This window comes from Hippopotamus amphibius, chromosome 6 (assembly GCF_030028045.1).
Source record: "Hippopotamus amphibius kiboko isolate mHipAmp2 chromosome 6, mHipAmp2.hap2, whole genome shotgun sequence".
NCBI classification, from domain to species: Eukaryota; Metazoa; Chordata; class Mammalia; order Artiodactyla; family Hippopotamidae; genus Hippopotamus; species Hippopotamus amphibius.
Genome location: NC_080191.1, coordinates 170,001,502 through 170,021,303, shown reverse-complemented (window position 1 = coordinate 170,021,303; position 19,802 = coordinate 170,001,502). Strand labels below are relative to the sequence as shown.

General features: G+C 38.3%; 1 protein-coding gene across 3 annotated transcripts in view; it reads left to right on the top strand.

Annotated features, from left to right (window-relative positions):
• PAK2 (p21 (RAC1) activated kinase 2) overlaps nt 1-17,127 on the top strand; it is an 83,544-nt gene extending 66,417 nt beyond the window's left edge. For 2 of the 3 annotated variants that reach the window (XM_057738845.1, XM_057738846.1), the window contains exons 11-15: nt 9-126; nt 1,947-2,046; nt 4,142-4,338; nt 13,974-14,111; nt 14,572-17,127. In XM_057738845.1, the coding sequence (XP_057594828.1) occupies nt 9-126; nt 1,947-2,046; nt 4,142-4,338; nt 13,974-14,111; nt 14,572-14,658 (640 nt within the window). In that variant the 3' untranslated portion in view covers nt 14,659-17,127. The remainder of the gene's footprint in view (nt 1-8; nt 127-1,946; nt 2,047-4,141; nt 4,339-13,973; nt 14,112-14,571) is intronic. The other variant, XR_009054307.1, reaches the window with a different exon arrangement.
• The last annotated feature ends 2,675 nt before the right edge of the window (nt 17,128-19,802 follow it).

The following is a 19,802-nucleotide window of genomic DNA, read 5'->3' as shown; positions in this document are numbered from 1 at the left end:
TTTTTTAGTTACCTGGTGGGAGACGAGTTGTTTGTGGTGATGGAGTACCTTGCTGGGGGATCACTTACTGATGTTGTAACAGAGACCTGCATGGATGAAGCACAGATTGCTGCTGTGTGCAGAGAGGTGAGTTTGCTCCCTTTTTGATAATTTACAGTAATGTGGTTAACAGAAGGTGGAAAAAGGGAAATTTTTATTTATTATCCAAGCAGGATACTTTTGAGAATGAGAGGGGCTGCCATTAAAAATACCCCACTTAGCAGTGGAAACAAGGACAGAGTGGCACACACCTTCACCCCAAGTGTTGATTAATAAGTCTGCTTGTGGCTTTATTGATCTCATTAAAGGCAACCAACTAGATGATATCCATTAATGAATTTCAAGACATACCGTTTACTTACTAGCCCAGCAGGATTCTGCCACATTGCCTATACCGAAGCCAAAAATGAGCCTTTCTTTCTTCCGTCTAAGCTTTTCCTACAGATGACACTTAGGTTAATGATTTGCTCTTTGTCATTAAAATAGTGATACTACTTTCTTCGAATGTCCTAGGAATCATTTTCACAAAGGACAAAATTGTAAAAGTTCTTACAACTATTATGTTTCCTTTGATTTGGCTTTCAGCATTTTTACAGTGAATTATAAGTAAATTATAAACTTTGTTCATGTAAGAAGAGTATGTGTGATGTTCTTACTTTTTCAGCTTTTATTAGGTGTTTTTTAAAAAAGTATTCTTTGAAAATTTTAATTCTCATATAATTATGCTTCACCTAAGGGGTAACCCTCTTGATTGTTTCAGGCGGGAAGAAAATAAGAACTTTTTAATAGTTATAAATATGATGGTTTAATAATATGTCCCTTACCAAAGAATGTTTGATCACTTAAAAGCGGTAAAAATTTAAAAAGAAGTTATCTATTTAATTTGCTTTTCTAATAATTTTTTTCGTAATTGATATAAAATTATTTTAGGAGTTCCTCTAATTGTGACAGAGTTTGTTTCTGTTTATTTCTACAAGTATTTTTGGGAGATTTATTCTTTTCAGGAATCCCCTTAAATGCTTGGTAAATGTAATGCAATAATACACAGTTAATCTGTTTTTTTTCTTTGAACAGTAGATATTTTAAATGAGGTTTTTAGTTATTATTAATGATGTCCAGACTTTGTTGTTCTACTTTCATGGGGGTAAAAAATAAAAACACAACTTATTTCAAAGTTACAGTTTATACTCAGTTTACATTAAAAAACATAACAAGACGATCTTTAAAATTTAATCTCATTGTTTTTAAGGAAGTGAGAGTAGTTTTTCTGCTCTTTTGATTCAGTGCTTTCTGAAATATGGCATAAGAGGAAAGTTATTCTTTCATCAGTGGTGTCTAGGGTGTGGCTATAGCTTTTTGTAAAACCTACCATAGAATAAATGAAGAAAACATGTTACATCACATTGAACATCTGGAGAGAACCAGACCACCCAGTGGCTTACATTGATTAGACTTCTGAGTATCTCAGATTCAAACGGGAATGATTACAAATTTATCCTTTACTGTCAAAATGATCTCTAAGAAGCCTTGTGCATGTTCACCAAGTGCTGCATGCCTTAAGGCATCTAAACATAAGCAGGCCTAGAAGTCATGTAGACCCACCCATCATAAGTGAGAACATTGAAGACTAAGTGATATTCTATGGTATTAAATAATCTGTGGTAGAAATAGGACTAGATATAAGACCTTTTTAATAATTATCTCTAGGTAAGACCAGAGAGTGGGAAGAGGGGTATCTAATTAAGGTATCTTAGTTTTATAGCTTTGCATGTGACAGGATGTTTTTCTTTGTTAAATGTATTATTAGAATGTCTTCTGTTGAATACTAGAGGCGGTGCTGAGGTCATAAGTGGTGCATGTGAACTTCCCTTAGACTTTTCATTGATAGGTATTTTTCTCCTGTTCAGTGTTTACAGGCATTGGAGTTTTTACATGCTAATCAAGTGATCCACAGAGACATCAAAAGTGACAATGTGCTTTTGGGCATGGAAGGATCTGTTAAACTTAGTGAGTAACAAGTGAACAAATAACATTTATATGTTACTTATAATTTTCTGCCTTTTGTTTAAGTAAAAAGCGTCTTCTCCTATTAACATTTTTATGACAGTACATAGAGTGGGGGAGAATAGTGGTAAAAAGTTGTGGACTGTCAGCTGGACAGGCTGAGTTTAAATAGCGGATCTGCGACTACTTGCTGAATGGGTTTGGGTGAGTTACGTAATCTCTTTGTGCCCATTTTCTCATTTGTATGAGGAAAATAATAGTACCCATCTGAGAGAATTCTGCCAAGTATTAGACATGTAAAGCACTGAGGAACAGCGCCTGGGCCTGTTACAGTGTTGGTGCTGTCTTCCAAACATAAACTTGGGTTTATATCTGCTACCTGCTGGGGTAGTTTTTTCTCATTATGCTGTTCCATCTTTCTTTGGATTTGGTAGAGGGTGGCCTGAGTGGGGGCAGGCTGTATGACCCTGACGTCAGAGATGACAAGCTTCGGAAAAAAAACACGTGTAAACCTCTTTCCCTAATTATCTTCTGTATCAGACATGGAGTCGTGGGGAAAAAAATTCCTTTCCTCTGCTGGCTGTAATCTTAGTTCCAACCATGCGCTCTGAAGGATTCAAGAAGAACTTCTACTGAGGTTTCTCCATATGCAAAATTCAAGGCATTTCTTAGCTCAAGAGACCAAAAACTTTTTCTTCTGTTTGCCTGGAGAGTTTGGCTCCTTCTTCAACATCTCTTTTTAAAGATAGATCCTCCAAAGGTTAATCAACCACAAGAAAGGGGATCTAAGTTCTATCAGATGGTCAAGATATATAGTTACGAATTGTAATTTTAGTGGGAAAGCTAGAAATTGACATTCTCATAAATTTTTGGTAGATACACAGATAAACTAAATTTGACTTTTTTGGATTATATTTTACCATGGCTCTGCCACTTGCTAGGTGAACAATCTTGGGTAAGTTATCTAAGAATGTGTATGCTTCAGTTTTCCCATTCGTAAAATGGAAATCATAATAATAAGAAATGTGCCTATCTCATAGAGTTATGAGGTATGTTAATTCTTATGAGGTATTATACTTGGAACAGTTATAAGCACTTGTTTTAGCTGTAAATGTTATGACTTGACCTAACAATTGCTCTTTTGGACTTCTGTCCTATAGAATTACTGAACATATGCACAGCAATAAGTACAAAAATGCTCTCTGCAACCTTGTAAAGAAAAAAACAGCATCTTAAACATCTAGTAGTACAGAAATGGTTAAATACATTATGGTTTTTTTTATGTTCTGTAAAGTTGTGTAGTTATAATAATGAGGTAGATTAATGTACTAACATGGAAAGATCTCTAAAAATAAATTAGGTTTTAAAAAAGCAATTTACAAAATATCCTAACTAGGTAAAATAAACCAAGCAGTTCATGGATATTAGTTGTACATTTGGAAATGCATAAGAAAAAGTCTACAGCTTACATACCTGAACGTTAACAGTATTTACATATGGAGTAGGATGGATTTAACAGTAGAAGGAAGGAAAAAATTCTAGATTCTCATCTTGACTTTCCCACTGAATTAATGCTGGGTACCGAACTAGGCATTCTGCTCCTCAGTTATAAAATGAGGTGGTTGGAATAGGGCAATGCTGCTGAGGACCATGCAGGTACAGGTGCAGTTAACTGTGTTCTTTTTCTAGGCTCTCTGCTGAGTAGGATGCTTGTTATGAATTCTAGCTTCTGTTTCTTTTCTTCAAAAGTAGTTGCCACTTCCTGACCTTTGCCTGATTCACAGTGGACACAGTTTTGGTGTCCAGCTGTGGACTTTTTCTTTTAGACCTTTATCAACTTTATTAAAATTTTTAGGATAGAATTAATTGTTTAGAGTAAAAGGCTTCCTGATAATTTACCCTCTACTTGTGGGAAGTAAAAGTTAAAAAGTGAGAGTATATAACATCATCAAAATATTTGTAAGCCCATTCTGGTTTACTTTATTAATACATTCTTAAAAAATAAGAGGCTGAAATGTAATTAGTTAAGTCATACATGGTAAACTCTTAAACAACCCGTGGACACCATTAACTCAAGATGTTTTGTTTTGTTTTATAGCTGACTTTGGTTTCTGTGCCCAGATCACCCCTGAACAGAGCAAGCGAAGTACTATGGTTGGAACGCCATACTGGATGGCACCAGAGGTGGTTACGCGGAAAGCTTATGGCCCTAAAGTAGACATCTGGTCTCTGGGTATTATGGCTATTGAGATGGTAGAAGGAGAGCCTCCATACCTCAATGAGAATCCTTTGAGGGTAAGACCAATTAAACACCAGCCTTATTTTCAGAAAAGTAATTTTCTTTAAATAATTTATTTAGAACTTGCTTGTTCCATCTTTCTCTTTCTTTCTCTCTCTCTTTCTCTCCCTCTTTCCCCTTTCTTTCTTTCTGTCCATCCTTTCGTCTGTCCTTCCTTCCTTCTCTTTCTTCTTTTACTTTTTTTAAGTTACCATATTTGACTCAATATCAGTAGTTAATAAGGAAATGAAAATCAGAATCTCAGCAGGATCATTGCACCCCTACTAGAATGACTGTAATCAAAAAGGCAGACACTGGTAGGTGTTGGTAAGAATGTGGAGAAGTTGGAACCTTCATACGTTGCTAGTGGGAATTAAAAATGGAAAACAGTTTGACGGTTCCTCTAGAAATTAACATTGAGTTACCATGTAACTTGGCGATTCCACTGCTAGGTAAATAACCAAGAGAATTAAAAGCATACATCCACCCAAGAACGTGTACACAGATGTTCACAGCAGCATTGTTCATAATAACCAAAAAGTGGAAACAGCCCAGATGTCTGTCACCTGATGAGCAAATGAACGGAAGTGGCGTATCTGTATAGTGGAGTATTATTTAGCCATAATAAAAGGAAAGATGTACAGATACATACCACATTGAATGAAGGCATTATGCTAAGTGAAAGAAGTCAGACGTAAAAGATCCCATGTTGTCTGAGTGCCTTTACAGCTGATTCTTCTCATTTGTGCTAGTTAGGGTCTGTAAAGCAGCAAACACTGAATGAACAAATACTGAACTGTTGCTTCTAGGGGAAATATAGGGTTAGGTTCCTGCAAGCCTTGATCACAACATTTTTGTTAACTGATCAGTATGTAACCTTGTTTTCTGTCTGTTTCTGTTGAAAGATACTTTTTAAAATATATATTGTTGATTCAGTAATGTTTTTTGTTTTTGTTTTTTTAATTAATTAATTTATTTATTGGCTCTGTTGGGTCTTTGTTGCTGCACATGGGCTCTCTCTAGTTGCTGAGAGCGGGGGCTAAATCTTCATTGTGGTGCACAGGCTCTAGAGCACAGGCTCAATAGTTGTGGCGCACGGGCTTCGTTGCTCCACGGCATGTGGGATCTTCCCAGGGCAGGGCTTGAACCTGTGTCCCCAGCATTGGCAGGCGGATTCTTTACCGCTGCGCCACCTAGGAAGTCCGATTCAGTAATGTTGAACTCACGGCCAATAACGGTAAAACTCATGCTTGAACGAAGCGTATCAAGCCAGTGTGTTTTCTCCATGAGGCACGTCACAGCCGCGTGCACGTAGCGGCACTGTGCTGGTCACCCCTCTGCGCATATCCACAGGTGACCACAAGAGCGCTGAGAGTATTGGTTTTACAAATAAATTGTAGTGAATAGGTAAGTTCACATATGTGGAATCCTCAAATAATGAGGGTCAACTGCATGTGAAATCTCTAGAACAGACAAATCCATAGAGGCAGGAGATTGGTGCTTTCCAGGGACTGAGGAGAGGAGGGAATGAGTGACTGATAATACACATGAATGTTCTTTTCAGAGGGATAAAAATGTTCTGCAGTTAGACAGTGGTGATAGTTGTACAATCTTGCAAATACACGAAAAACCTTGAATCATACACTTTAAAGGCGTGATGTGTATTATATCTCAATAAAGCCGCTATTTAGAAGAGGTTTTAAATTACCATGTATGACTACAGACTTATTGCCAGAAATTTTTTTTTTTTCCCAAAATAAATGGGACATGCTATAAAATGAGCTGTATACAGAGGCCCGTATAAGGGGTATCTGTAGACGGCGCTCTCTCTGGATGGTGTTGGATTGTGATGCTCATTTTCCTGAGTGCTTTTTATCCTCTTGCAGAGATTCCAGTTCAGTTGAGCGATTAAGGTACTTTTATAGATGTGATTAATTTTAGAACACTTCAGAACAATTTTTAAAATCTTCAAATTGGTTCATTCATGTGTTTGGCCAATAGTGATTTGAGTACCTGCTCAAGGCACTCAGGTCAGTGAGGCACTATTCAAGGTGCAGTCTGAAAGAACCAACAGAAATTCCTGCCCCAATGGAAGGGAGAGAAAGACAATTTTAAAAATAGAAATAATGTGTGATATATTAAATGATGGACTCTAAGTGCTGAGACTGGTAGGCAGGGAGTCAGGAGTGTTCAATTTCAAAAGAGCACTTGGGGAGGCTTCACTGAGCTAACACTAGAACATAGGAAGAAAGAGAGTGATACTCACTTAAACTTAAGGGAGGAACATTTCTTCATGTGCAAAGGCCCTAAGTAGGAGCGTTCATTATGTAGTCGGAGATGGTTAAGGACTGCAGCATGGCTAGCGTGCCGTTGAGTGCGCAGCAGGAGAAGGAAGGTGGATTGGTGAAGACGTGAGGCCAGACTGTGGTGCCTCAGGCCTCGACACAGGTAACACGGGGAGACTATGGGAGAGTTTTGAGCAGAGAGGTTGAAATGGTATTTCTTACATTTTAACAGGGTCACTCTGGCTACTTTGTTGAGAAGAGATTCTCAAGGGCGGCAAAGGCAGAAGCAGGAAGACCAGTTAGGAGGCTGTTGCAGTAATCCATGCAAGAAATGACAGTAGCTTAGACCCGGATGGTGTCAGTGGAGGCTGGAAAAGCAGTTGGATTCTGGATGTATTTTGAAAGGAGAGCCTACGTGAGAGAGAGGGAGAGGTGACCCTAGGAATTTGGCCTAAGCAATTGGAACGATGAAAGTGAAGTTCTCGCTGACTGAGATGGGAAGACTGCAAGTAGAGCAGGGAGGTGGAGCTGGCAGGCGGGAGATCGGGAAGGAACCCTGTAACATGTTTTGGACATGTTAAGTTTGAGATGCCTGTTAAGGCATCCAGTGGATATGTCGAATAGGCTGTTGAATGTACAAGTCTGGGATCCAGGCTAGAGATATCAAATTGTTAGCTGTAGAATTTACTTAAAGCTCCGAGACTAGCTAAGATCAGCAGCTCAAATGGGCATAGACAAACAGTAGAAGGGATTAGCTTGCACCCTCAGGCGCTCCAGTGCTGAGTTGATGTAACAGATCAGCACAGGAGACTGAGAAGGGGTGGCCAGAGGGGCAGATAAAACCAAATAAACATAGGCCCTGCAGTCCACATGCGAACAGTGAGGGAGAGAGCAGCGTGTCTGACACCACAATTATGTCAGGTTAAAATGAGGACTGAGACTTGACCGTGCAGATTACCAGTGTGGTTATAACTTGTGAAAACTTGACAAGGAGGAACTTCTGTTTCCCATCAAAATGGAATAACAGGGACCAGATTAACCCTCCTTGCCTCAAATAACAGCAGCCCCAAAAAACTATGAAACAATAGTTCATGGTTTTCAGGGCACTGGACATCAGACCGTGAAGAACGGCGATCTTCAGAGGCAAGAAAGGCATGACTTAAGCCCTGTGATCGCCCCCGCGTAGCATCTCGAGAGGATGTCCAGGCCGAGAAGGGAGTGCCCAGGTGGGGCACAGTGCATTCCTTCATTGGGGAGATGGAGTTGAGAATCTGGGGAGACCAAGGCAGTGGGGTTCGCAAGGCAGAGTATGGGAGGGAAGAAAGCTTCCCAGAGGGAAGGCTGGAGATCTGCAGAGAACCCCCTGTGAGCATTCAGCCGAGTCTGGCACCCTTGCGTGAAGCATCTGCCCCGGGCTGGGGCTCTAACCGTCTGATAGGGCTGGAGAGGACAGCGCCTGGTGCTCGCAGGGGCCTGGGCTTAGTGCCTGCTTATGTCAGTCACTGTGGAAAACCTTGCAGTTCACAGGATACTGACTGGAGGTCTGGAAAGAGTCTCGCCTCAGTCATGGGAAGTGATTGCCCCTGGACTACATGCTGCTGAGGGCCCACCTAGCAGAGGGATCTGTTCTCAAGTAACTGCTCCAGAAGAAAGCTCAAGAACAGTTATAGGAACACAGATATATCCAGCACCCAGTAAGCACCCGAATATCCAGTCAGAGTTTACCAGGCAGTCAAAACAAAGCAGGAAAATGCAACACATAATGAGGGGGGAAAATCAGTCTATGGAAACCAACCCAGAACTGACACAGGTAAAAGAATGAGCATAAAAGGTCATTAAAATAATTTTAATAATGGCATTCCAGATATTTAAAAGAGTTAAGTAGAGACATTTGGAAGGTATATGTATATATTTTTTAACTCAAATTTAACTTTTAGATAGAAGCCACAGTGTTTGAGATTGGATTAATGGCAGATGATATAATGTGGAAAAAACGATTAGTGATTTAATGATCATAGACATAGTAATAGAAACTATCCAAAATGAAACATAAGGACTGAAATGAATTTATTAAAAAATGAAATAGTATCAGTGAGCTGTGAGACAGCTTCAGGTGTTCTAATGTATGTATGATACATGTAAGAAAGTTTATTTATTTATTTATTTATTTATTTATTTATTTATTTATTTATTTATTGGGGGGGCTGCATTGGGTCTTTGTTGCTGCACACGGGTTTTCTCTAGTTGTGGTGAACAAGGGCTGCTCTTTGTTGCAGTCCACAGCCTTCTCGTTGCAGTGGCTTCTTTTGTTATGGAGCACGGGCTCTAGACCTGTGGGCTTCAGTAGTTGCAGCACACAGCCTCAGTAGTTGTGGCTCACAGGCTCAGTAGTTATGGCGCACGGGATTTGTTGCTCCGCAGCATGTGGGATCTTCCCAGACCAGGGCTCGAACCCGTGTCCCCTGCATTGGCAGGCGGATTCTTAACCACTGCGCCACCAGGGAAGCCCAACAAAATTTTAGAAGAAAAAAAATCAGTCAACTAAGAATTCTATAGCCAACAAATAATCTTTGAAAAATTAAGGTGAAATAAGATTTTCTCAGATATACAGAAGTTGAAAGAATTTATCACCAGTGGATCTACACTACAAGACATATTAGTATTTCTTTTTTAAGCAGAAAGAAAAAGATACTGTGGCTCCACACAAAGAAGTGAAGAGCATGAGAGACACTCACTCTGGGGTTTGTAGATAGTTTTCCTTATGTAAGTATCTTAGAAAGATAAAACTTTAAATAAAGATAACAGTGAAGGGAGGAAATGAGCACATGTATAAGTAAAGTGACAACAAAAGCATAAGGCTGAAAGAGCTGTAAGATTCTTATACTTTGTGTGAAGTGTATAATGTTACAGTTATCACAGTTGTTGAACAGTGGATGCTATAAAACCCTTAAAGACTAAACTAATGAAATAAAGAGTTATACCTAATAAAACTCAGCTAAGGAGATAGAATGGAATCATGAGTAAAGCTAAAGTGAAGCAGAAGCCCACGATGGGGGAGGTGTTAAAGGGGCTCAGAGACCAACTGAAAGAGTCCCAGCGGCCAGAGATGCAACAATTAGGCCACAATAAAGTGGTAGGGATAACAGTGCAAGGTGTGAAATAATCAGGAGTCCATACTGGCATAAAAAAAGTGATCAACTAAATAAACGTGGCAGAGGAGACAAATCTCCCATGCAGAAGAATGCCAAAGAATGTATATAGATACTCCGTTCCAAAGGAGGTGGAGTCTAACTCCCCACTCGCGTGTAGGCTGCAAATAATGACTTCCTTCCAAAGAGCACAGTGTGAAAAGGGGGAGGTAGGGGTAGCTGTACAGTGGAGAAGCCTGTCAAACATGACCTCAACCAGGCTTAGATAAGCTCAACATCAACAGTTATAAATCATTCTGATCGTGTATATCTTTGATATGATGTAATGAAAGTGGCACTCTGACTCCGATCTTCTTCCCCAAAAGCCATAATCTCAGTCTAATCATGAGAAAAAAAACTAGAAAAATTCCATGAGAGAGGCATCATACAATATCATACCTAATCAGTACTCCTCCAGACTGTCACAGTCATCAAAAGGGAAGTCTGAGAAATTGTTACAGCCAAGAGGAGCCTTAGAATACGTGACAACTGAGTGTAATATATAGTATCTTGGAACAGAAACAGGAGAGTGGGAGAGTGGGTGGAAGAGGAAATGTAGCGTGAATGCTGGAAGCCCTGAGGGCCCCTGTGAGGTCAGTGATGCCAGTCCGCAGGGATGTATCTTTTTCCTCCCCCATACTTAGCTCCCTAGGTACAGGCAAGCAGTAGACAGTATTTTAGCCACACTATCTAGGTGAAATGTTATGACGTGTGAGAACATCAAAGAAGTGATTATGTGAAAGGAATGACGGACACTGGAAGATCAATGGGGATTTATTTACGTCCATTGGAGGTAAAAAATTGCTGGCATTGGGGTACTAGGAGTGAAAAAGATAGGAGGTGGAGTACAACTGAGGTTTAAGAGTTGCAGTTATTGGACTTGCCTGGTGGCACAGTGGTTAAGAATCCGCCTGCCCATGCAGGGGACTACAGGTTCGAGCCCTGGTCCGGGAAGACCCCACATGCCACGGAGCAGCTAAGCCCGTGCGCCACAACGACGGATCCTGTGCTCTAGAGCCTGTGAGCCACAACTGCTGAGTCCGTGTGCCTAGAGCCCGTGCTCCACAACAAGAGAAGCCACTGCCGTGAGAAGCCCGTGTGCAACGAAGCGTAGCCCCCACTCGCCGCAGCTAGAGAAAGCCCACGTGCAGCAATGAAGACCCAACGCAGCCATAAATAAATAAATAAAGAGTTGCAGTTATTGATCCTGATAAAGGTATAGGATGTGAGCATGGGGGTGTGGCTGAGGTAGGCCAAGAGAAGAACATCAGGAAAGAGGAGGTCGAGAAACTGTAGCCAGCATCTTTGCAGCTATTGAAATCGCCATGGACGTGAGTCATGTGAGAGCTGATGACAGTGTTTGGTAGATTTTTGAAACAAGAAAAGGTAGATGTGAGTTTGAAAGCTCAGAAATTATAGAGTAGGAGGGAAATAGAGATCTCAAAGAGGCAGTGAGTAGCCAAAAGAACACTCTGGCTCCAGTGGTACAAAGGTGTGGAGAGAAAAAATTACCACTAGAGAGCCCTGTGGGTGAGGCAGAATCCTCCTGGAAGAGCCAGGCCTCCATAAGGAGAGTGTTTGAGAAGAGGAAGAGGGGGAAGTGTATTAAAAAATTCGACCCAGAAAGGGAAATGTGCCAAGCCACGCGGGTGTCAGAGTGGAGAAGCTGAGGGAACGGCTGGGAGTCCTGGGCTGCTTGTAATCTCTAATATGAATGAAAATAAAGACTATAATATTTATCCCAAAGTGGAGAAAAGGTTATTAAGTGTTTGGAGAGGAGGAGCACTTGCCACAACTGCTTGTTTTCATGGGCTTCCCTCTTAATCCCTTTGGATGGAGGTGTGGCAGCTCAGAACAGTCTTATGACCCTAGCTTGAAACTAACTGCTCTCTCAGAGATAGTGTGGAAGGAAACATCATGTAAAGAGAACTGAGTCACTTCTCCATATATGAATACACTCATATACTGATGGTTGGAGGGTCAACCGGTGCCCTACTTTTGTTAATACGGCAGAATCTTTTAATGGTTCAGTGGAATATCTAGGTGACCTCAGGTTGATACATTATCAAAAGTATGATCCATGAAATAATAAACTGGACTTCATTGAAACTGGAATAATCTTCTCTGAGAAAGACATTATTAAGAGACTGAAACAAGTCACAAATATTGAAATATTTCCAAAGCACCTATCTGATAAAGGAATGTTATCCAAAATATACAAACAACTCTTAGAATTTAACAGTAAGAAAAAATCGTAATGTAAAAATTGCCATAGATTTGAACAGACGACTCCCCAGAGAAGATACACAGGTGGCAGATAAGCATGTAAAAAGATGTTCGTGTCATTAGCGAATTGCTGAATTAAACCAGCAATGAGATACCACTACAGACCTGTTAGAATGGCCTGAAATCCAAAAAACTGACAACACCAAATGCCATTGAAGATGTGGAGCTCTCCGTTTATTACCAGTGGGAATGCAGAATGGTACAGTCACTTTGGAAGACAATGTGGCAGTTTCCTTACAAAACAAGACATTCTCTTACACAACCCAGAATTGTGCTCTTATTGAAGTTGCAAACTTATGTCTACATAAAATTTTATAGCATATACACAATGTTTATAGCATCTTTATTCATAATTGCTCAAAATTGGAAGCAACCAAAGATGTGAAATGTATAAATATATTGTACTTTTAAAAACTGAATTTATAGACTTTGGTACATCTATACAATGGAATATTATTCCATAACATTTAAAAGATAAAAAGAAGTGAGCTATAAAACCACAAAGACGTGGAAGAACCGTAAATGCATGCTGTTTAGGAAAGAATCCAGTCTAAAAAGGGTACACACTATATGATTCCAACTATGGAGAGAAAAAAAAAGTCAGTGGTTGCCAGGGGTTTAAGGGAAGCTGAACAGGTAGAAACGGAATTTTTAAGGCAGTGAAATTCTGTATGGTACTATAATGGTAGTGGTTACATGAGTTAAAACCCATAGAACTGTACAATACAAAGAGTGGACCCCAATATAAACTATAAACTCTGTTTAATGAAAGTGTATTAATATTGGTTCATCGCTTGTAACAAGTGTACCATACTAATATACAATTTTAATAATAGGGGGAACTCTGTGTGTGTGTGTGTAGGGGTGATGGGAGTTCTGTACCTCTGCTCAGTTTTCTGTACATCTGAAACTTCTAAAAAAAAAAAAAAAAAGTCTGTTCAGTTGTGTTTTTTTTTCTTTTAATTTCATTTCTAGAAATTTAAAGAACGTAGAGAAGTACATAAAGAATACACGGATTTTCCACGGGGACTGACTGAATGATGAAGCACCCCTATGCTAAGGCATGGTTCCATTCAGCCGTTGAGATCATTCTGTTGATCTGATCTGCTTTTAGTAATAGTGCGGGTGGGATATAGCTAGTTTTGTTTTGGGTTTTTTTTTTAAAGACTGTTTTTTTAGAGCGGTTTCTGTTCGCAGCAATATTGAGAGAAAGGTACAGAGGTTTCCCGTATGCCGTCTCCCCTGCACATGCCTCACCTCCCCGTTGTCACCATCCCACACAGAAGGTACATTTCTTACAACCGTTGAACCTGCATTGACACATCAGCATCATCCGGAGTCCGTAGTTTACATGAGGGTTCGCTCTGGATGTCGTGGGTTTGGACAAACGTATACTGAGTAACATGGCCATTATTAAAGTATCTTGAAGAGTATCTTCATCACCTTAAAAATCCTATGTGTGCCACCTGTTCATCCATAGCTATATAGATATAGCTAATTTTTAGAAAGGGTTTCAACAAATCCCATTGTTTTGCGATGTGGTATGACTTGGGAAAAAAATCTTAAGAAATAAGTGAGATTATATTGATATATTGATGGTGGGACTGTAGTCATTTTTCTTTATACCATTTTATTATAGGTTTTTTTTTTATCAATATGTATTTATAATCCAGAAAAAGAAAAAGGTGAAGATAATTTTGAAAAAGAAGTCAGGGGAATGTAACATCTAAAAATAAAGTGAAAAATATCTAATTGAAATGGGTAGAAGTAATAACCTCACTTTAGTATGTGTGGCGATTGTCTTTCAATAAGTAAAGGATGCATAGACTTTAAAGTACCCTCTCACTTGGTTGAGCTACCTTAGGTGTGTCAGAGTTGTCCTTCTGTTTTTAGGCCTTGTACCTGATAGCAACGAATGGAACCCCAGAACTTCAGAATCCAGAGAAACTTTCCCCAATATTTCGAGATTTCTTAAATCGATGTTTGGAGATGGATGTGGAGAAAAGGGGTTCAGCCAGAGAATTGTTACAGGTGAATTTGGAAATAACACTATTTGGGGGGGAAAGCTGACTCTTTTGAGTAACCAACAGGAAGTTTACGAAGGGTTAATAATCACGTGTCACTCTTCCTTCATCACCAGCAGCATGGCAGCTGCTGCCGTCTAGGATTTTATCTGCTGGGAATAAGATACCCGTAATCCTGGGATAAATATATGAGTTTTTCCTGTTATCAGTCCTCATACCAGTTCATTGCAGCCATGGGTATCTGGGTCATTTAATTGAGATTTTTTAGTATTTGAAAAACTAAGAAGACTATTTTCAACCATAAAAGTAATGTAGTGATTATGTTGATTTTATATAGGTGTTGAAATATGTGTTTGTTAAATAAATTATGATCCGTCAAGTAGTCTTTGGGGCTTAGTTGAAAGGAAATATTTAGCTTCTAAACTGGTGATATTTACATATCTGTTTTTCCCCATACTTTCTGACAGCATCCCTTCCTGAAACTGGCCAAACCGTTATCCAGCTTGACACCGCTGATCATGGCAGCTAAAGAAGCAATGAAGAGTAACCGTTAACATCATTGCCAGGGCCTCATATTCTTGTTTCCATTTTCTAAAAGAAGTCTTTTAATATATGAAAATTATTATTCTTTCGGGGTTTAAAGAAATGATCTGCGTAACATGGAGGGAAAAAACCAAACTGCTACTCCCTGAAGAGAACCAAGAAAAAATTGCAAAACAGAAGGACAGCTTTCTGTCGAATCCCTTCTTTAGGGTCCAAAAGGAATTGTGGACTGAATCACTAGCCTCACGTCTTTCAGCAGAAAGCCCATCAGGGCCATTTATCATGCTTGAGATTTGCATTTTATTTTGCTGACTTCATTCTGATAGATCCCATTCATTGTCCCTTTCGGGGTGTTTTCAATACTTGAATGGCAGATTTGAGTTTTTCAGAGTATTTGTTTTATCTGCTATCTTCTTTTCTCTCTTCTTCATAGCTTTCTTTTCTTTGACTTGCTCCTTTTGAGTTGCTTTGAGAAATTGTTTCTTATGCCTAAATTGGAGGCAAGTGTGAGAGAACTTATGTAGCTCCTTATATTGGCAGAGGAGTTCAGTATGGTTTAACTTTGTATAGAAGTTAGAACCAGCTATTGTTACTTGCAGTATTTCAGTTCAGGATTTGAACTGAAGAAAGGGAAGAAAAGTATGTGATTTTTACCTTTTTTAACAAATGTGAAAGAATCAGTTTTAAAAATTTCATGGTAGTGAGTTGTTTGGCATTGTTACATGTATAGAGAGCGACTAATAATCTATATTTATAACTAAGTCGTTGAAACAGAAAATGAATCCCTCTGACTATACATTCTTACAGTTTTGTTTTCCTTTCTGTGTCCTCTTCAGGTTTGGCTTCAAGAATGATTTGTGCCGCTACTTTCCTCTTCCTCCTTTATTCCCTTCAGTTTGGAAATAAGTTTCTGTATATGTTGTAATTTTAGCTAGTTTGGTTTTTTAGTTAACCCTCTCTCACCCTACTCCTCCTCCCCTTCCCATGGTAAATAATATAATAACCATTGAATATTCAGAGTTTAAAAGTTAACTTTTTTTTTCCATTTAAAGGTAAAAAATATTTGGAGCTAGCAGAGACAAAGTGGAGAGACTTGAACCTTGGTGAGCTCTAAAATAATTAGATAAGGTTATATTCATGAAAGAGAAATGTCAGTTACTGAGAGATGCATCATCTGACCAGTAGTAAACTGTAGAGATTTGTTATAAACATCGTTCCTAAGCTATTACCAGCATTTTACTGTCTGTGAAAACTTAAGTGACAGAGTACTTCTTGGTAAATTCATGGGTCATTTGAGATGTTGAGTTCCTTTAGATTTTTTTCAAATAAGTAAATAATATTCATGTAAAAAACTGGAGAAAGAAAGAATAATGAAATGTGCTTGTTGATAGCAATACTTTTTTTATTTTAAAGATTTAAAAAAGGTCTGTGACCTGTAGCATTAATTATTAGAGTGCCCTCTCTCCTCCCTTCCTCTCCTCTCCTTTTCTCTGATCATTTTAATTGTTTGACTTTTGGAGTCAGTATTGTCCCTTCTGACATGCCAAGAGCCACATGAAAGAGAAAAATCTGTGGTTTGGTTCTGGCTTTTGTCCCCACCATTGACTCCTAATTGACTTCACAGCTACTTGCCATCCTGCAGTAGTACAAATCATGAATAAAGATAATTTTGATGTTTTGGAATTCATTAGGAGACTAACAGAGTTTTATTTCCTATCATTTCCATTATAGCTGTGTTAAGATATAGGTATAAGAATAGAAATGGCTGGTGATTTTTTTTTTTAATTGGTAACGCAGGAAGGTTTTCACAGAAATAAGTAAAATAATTAGTGAAACTTGTATCTAGAGCACTTAATGGTCTCTGTTTTCAATTTGATTCTTGATTTCATTGCTCTCTGGATTATATTGGCCTTCTACAGCTATTACTAAATTACAGAAACAAGCTGGTTTATTTTTGGTGGAAAACTGCAGTGTCTCTTGAGTTCCAGATTTGAACATTCTTTGTAAATAGTTGTCTGGATGGATTACGATAAAGAAGATGCTCCCGATGAAATAGAAAAACCAGCCAGAGGACAGAAGACTGGGACCCTCACGACTGCTCTAGAAGGCCCTTCCGTACATAAGTCGTAAGGACCGTATTCCCTGAACGCAGTGCCGATGCCCCGTTTTCATGCTTGTGACTCAACAACGGTCTTTTCAGTTTATAGACGCAGTTTGGGATTTGTATTTACAACTTCTTTGATGGTTACCTGCGTGTCCATTGCTGGCAACGGACTTTGTCATGAAAACCTGACTCCTAGGTTAAGGGAGCTACACTGTGGTTTATTCCTTACTTACTTGGATAAACTAACTTGTAATAGAAATATACTTTGGTTAATTCCTGAAATGTGTCATTTTGAATAATCTTAATCTTAAAAGCAATACAGAATTGTGATTTATTAATTTTAAATTAAAATGTTCACATCTTGTTACAAGAAAAATTATATCTGAATCAAGATTCATGGTTTTTTTTTTTAATAACTGCCTTTGTGTTTATCCTTTTTGTCCTTACTTTAGAAGGAAAATTCCCATTTAAATCTGAAAATTACCTTAGTAGTCCTCTTTTGTTACTACGACAATATTACTATAGTATTTATTATATTTCAGATTCTCTAGCAGTCTAAAAGTTTCTTTCTCCTCTTGTTCCTTTTGCTGCTTTTTGGGACAGTTAAAACTGGGAAACTATGAAAATATTGAATATTTTATCCTACTTAGCATAGTAAACAAGTAGAGTGATTGTGCTAGCATAAGAAACTAAGGCTAACACAACTCTCTCTTCATGTGTTGAGTGCCTGGCACGTAGTATAAATTCTCTTCTCCTCAGCATATAAATATTAAGCTGCTTAAAATGTATCTAGTTACCACCAGTCCTAAATGACCCTATGCCTTTAATAAGCAATTTAAAACTACCTATGAGTATTTCTTTGTAGGGCTCACATAAATAGGTGTTTGTTTATATGTACCATATTCTAGCCAGAATAATTTTAGACCTGATCAGGCAGTAGCTATAATTAGAAAAAAAATGGGTGTTTAAAAAATTTGCATCAGTTTTGTAATCTAAAAGTTTAAAAATATACTGAGATCTATATCCAGTGAAATGTCAAAAAATCATTATAAAATATAGGTAAAATCCAGATTAAAATTGTTCTGGTTTTTTCTTTAATAGTGAAATTATAGTAATATAAAAAGCAGATTGTCTTCCTTTTCTCAGCTGCTCCCACAATAGAGAAACAGTTAAAATCAGTTCTTCCACAGTATGTGCAAGAAAGTGGATAAAAATACTTATACACGGATTTTATTTCTCACTAACACATTTATTGACCACTTTGACAGAGACACTGTGGTAGCTGTTGTGGGAATTAGAAAGGAGAACCATGCACTGGCCTGGCCTTGAGAAAACTGAAGTCTTTCTCATTCACCATTCTAGAATGTTGCCGAACGAGAGAGAGAAAAAAATGTAAGATAATTCTGTCAAATATCTTTGGTAGGAATATCTTGCGTTTGTTTTTTTTCATTTGTTTTTTTGGTTTGTGGGTTTTTTTTTGTTTTTTGTTTTTTAGATAGGAATGGAATTAAGTGAAAGTAACTTGTCTTTTCTGTTTTGTCTTCAGATTTTATATTGACTTTTATTTTTAATTTAATCCCATTCAGTTATTTAATTGTTACATTAACTGCTGTATTTGATGACCTTGTTCAATAATTTTGTTCTTTCAGGGCTAGAAATAAACTTCTTTAATGTTCATTTGCCCTCTTCCTAAACTTTAATTCTTTCTTTAGATCAGAATAGCTTCAAAGAGTAAGTGTGATAGGTTTTCAAAGAACATTCTAGTATTTTTAAGGGTGAATATTTTTTAGGTATGTCAGGCACCATGAATGTGTTACCGAGCTCCAGATTAGACAGGTTTCCAGAAATCAGCAGGTGGTAAGCATGCGCCTCCCCTCTTCTAATTCAGGTTCAGGATAAACATATGCAGAATGTGCTGGCTGTCATCGTCAGGCCCAGGGAAGCACTTCTCATCTGTGGAAATGCCTTCAGTAGCTTGGCCCTGAAATTCTAATGCTTGCCTAACGGAAGGTGGTAAGAATCTTACTAGAATTTTTGTGTTAAATGCACCAAGAGATCTTTAAAAGTGCAATACTTAAGGCATGACTCCGTTATACCCATTTAATTTGAATGTTGGATATCCTGATGTGGAGAACAGGTGCATTTAGAGAGTTCACTATGAAAAAACAAAATTATACAATTTTTAGTCTGGAGTCGGGGGGTGTCGGCAATGACTGCTTAAAATATACTTGTTACACTAGAAAACTGCTTAGTGCTATTCTAGCATTTGTATTTCTTTACCTTTAGCAAATGCTCAAAACATTTGCCTAAGAGAAGTTAAAAAATGCTTGGATGATTGATTTGATTGAAAAGCACTATTTGTGGGAGCTTAATACATGCTCTACTGCTATTTTGATATTTGTGACTTTTTTAAATTAGGGAATTACTTTTTTTTTTTTTTAGAACTTTTATTCAGATACAGTTAACATAAAATGAACTGCATATATTTAGAGCGTACAATTTGGTATCCCAATCTCCCAATTCATTCCCCCCCCAGCCCTCCCCGCTTTCCCCACTTGGTGTCCATATGTTTATTCTCTACATCTGTGTCTTGATTTCCACCTTGCAAACCACTTGATTTGTACCATTTTTCTATAGTCCACATATATGTGTTAATATATGGTATTTGTTTTTCTCTTTCTGACTCACTTCACTCTGTATGACAGTCTCCAAGTCCATTCATGTCTCTAGAAATGTCCCAGTTTCCTTGCTTTTTACAGCTGAGTAATATTCCATTGTATATATGTACCACATCTTTTTTATCCATTCATCTGTGGATGGACATTTAGGTTGCTTCCATGTCCTGGCTGTTGTAAATAGTGCTGCAATGAACATTGGAGTGCGTATGTCTTTTTGAATTATAATGTTCTCTGGGTATATGCCCAGCAGTAGGATTGCTGGGTAATATGGCAACTCTATTTTTAGTTTTTCAAGGAACCTCCATACTGTTCTCCGTAGTGGCTGTATCAATTTACATTCCCACTAACAGTGCAAGAGCGTTCCCTTTTCTCC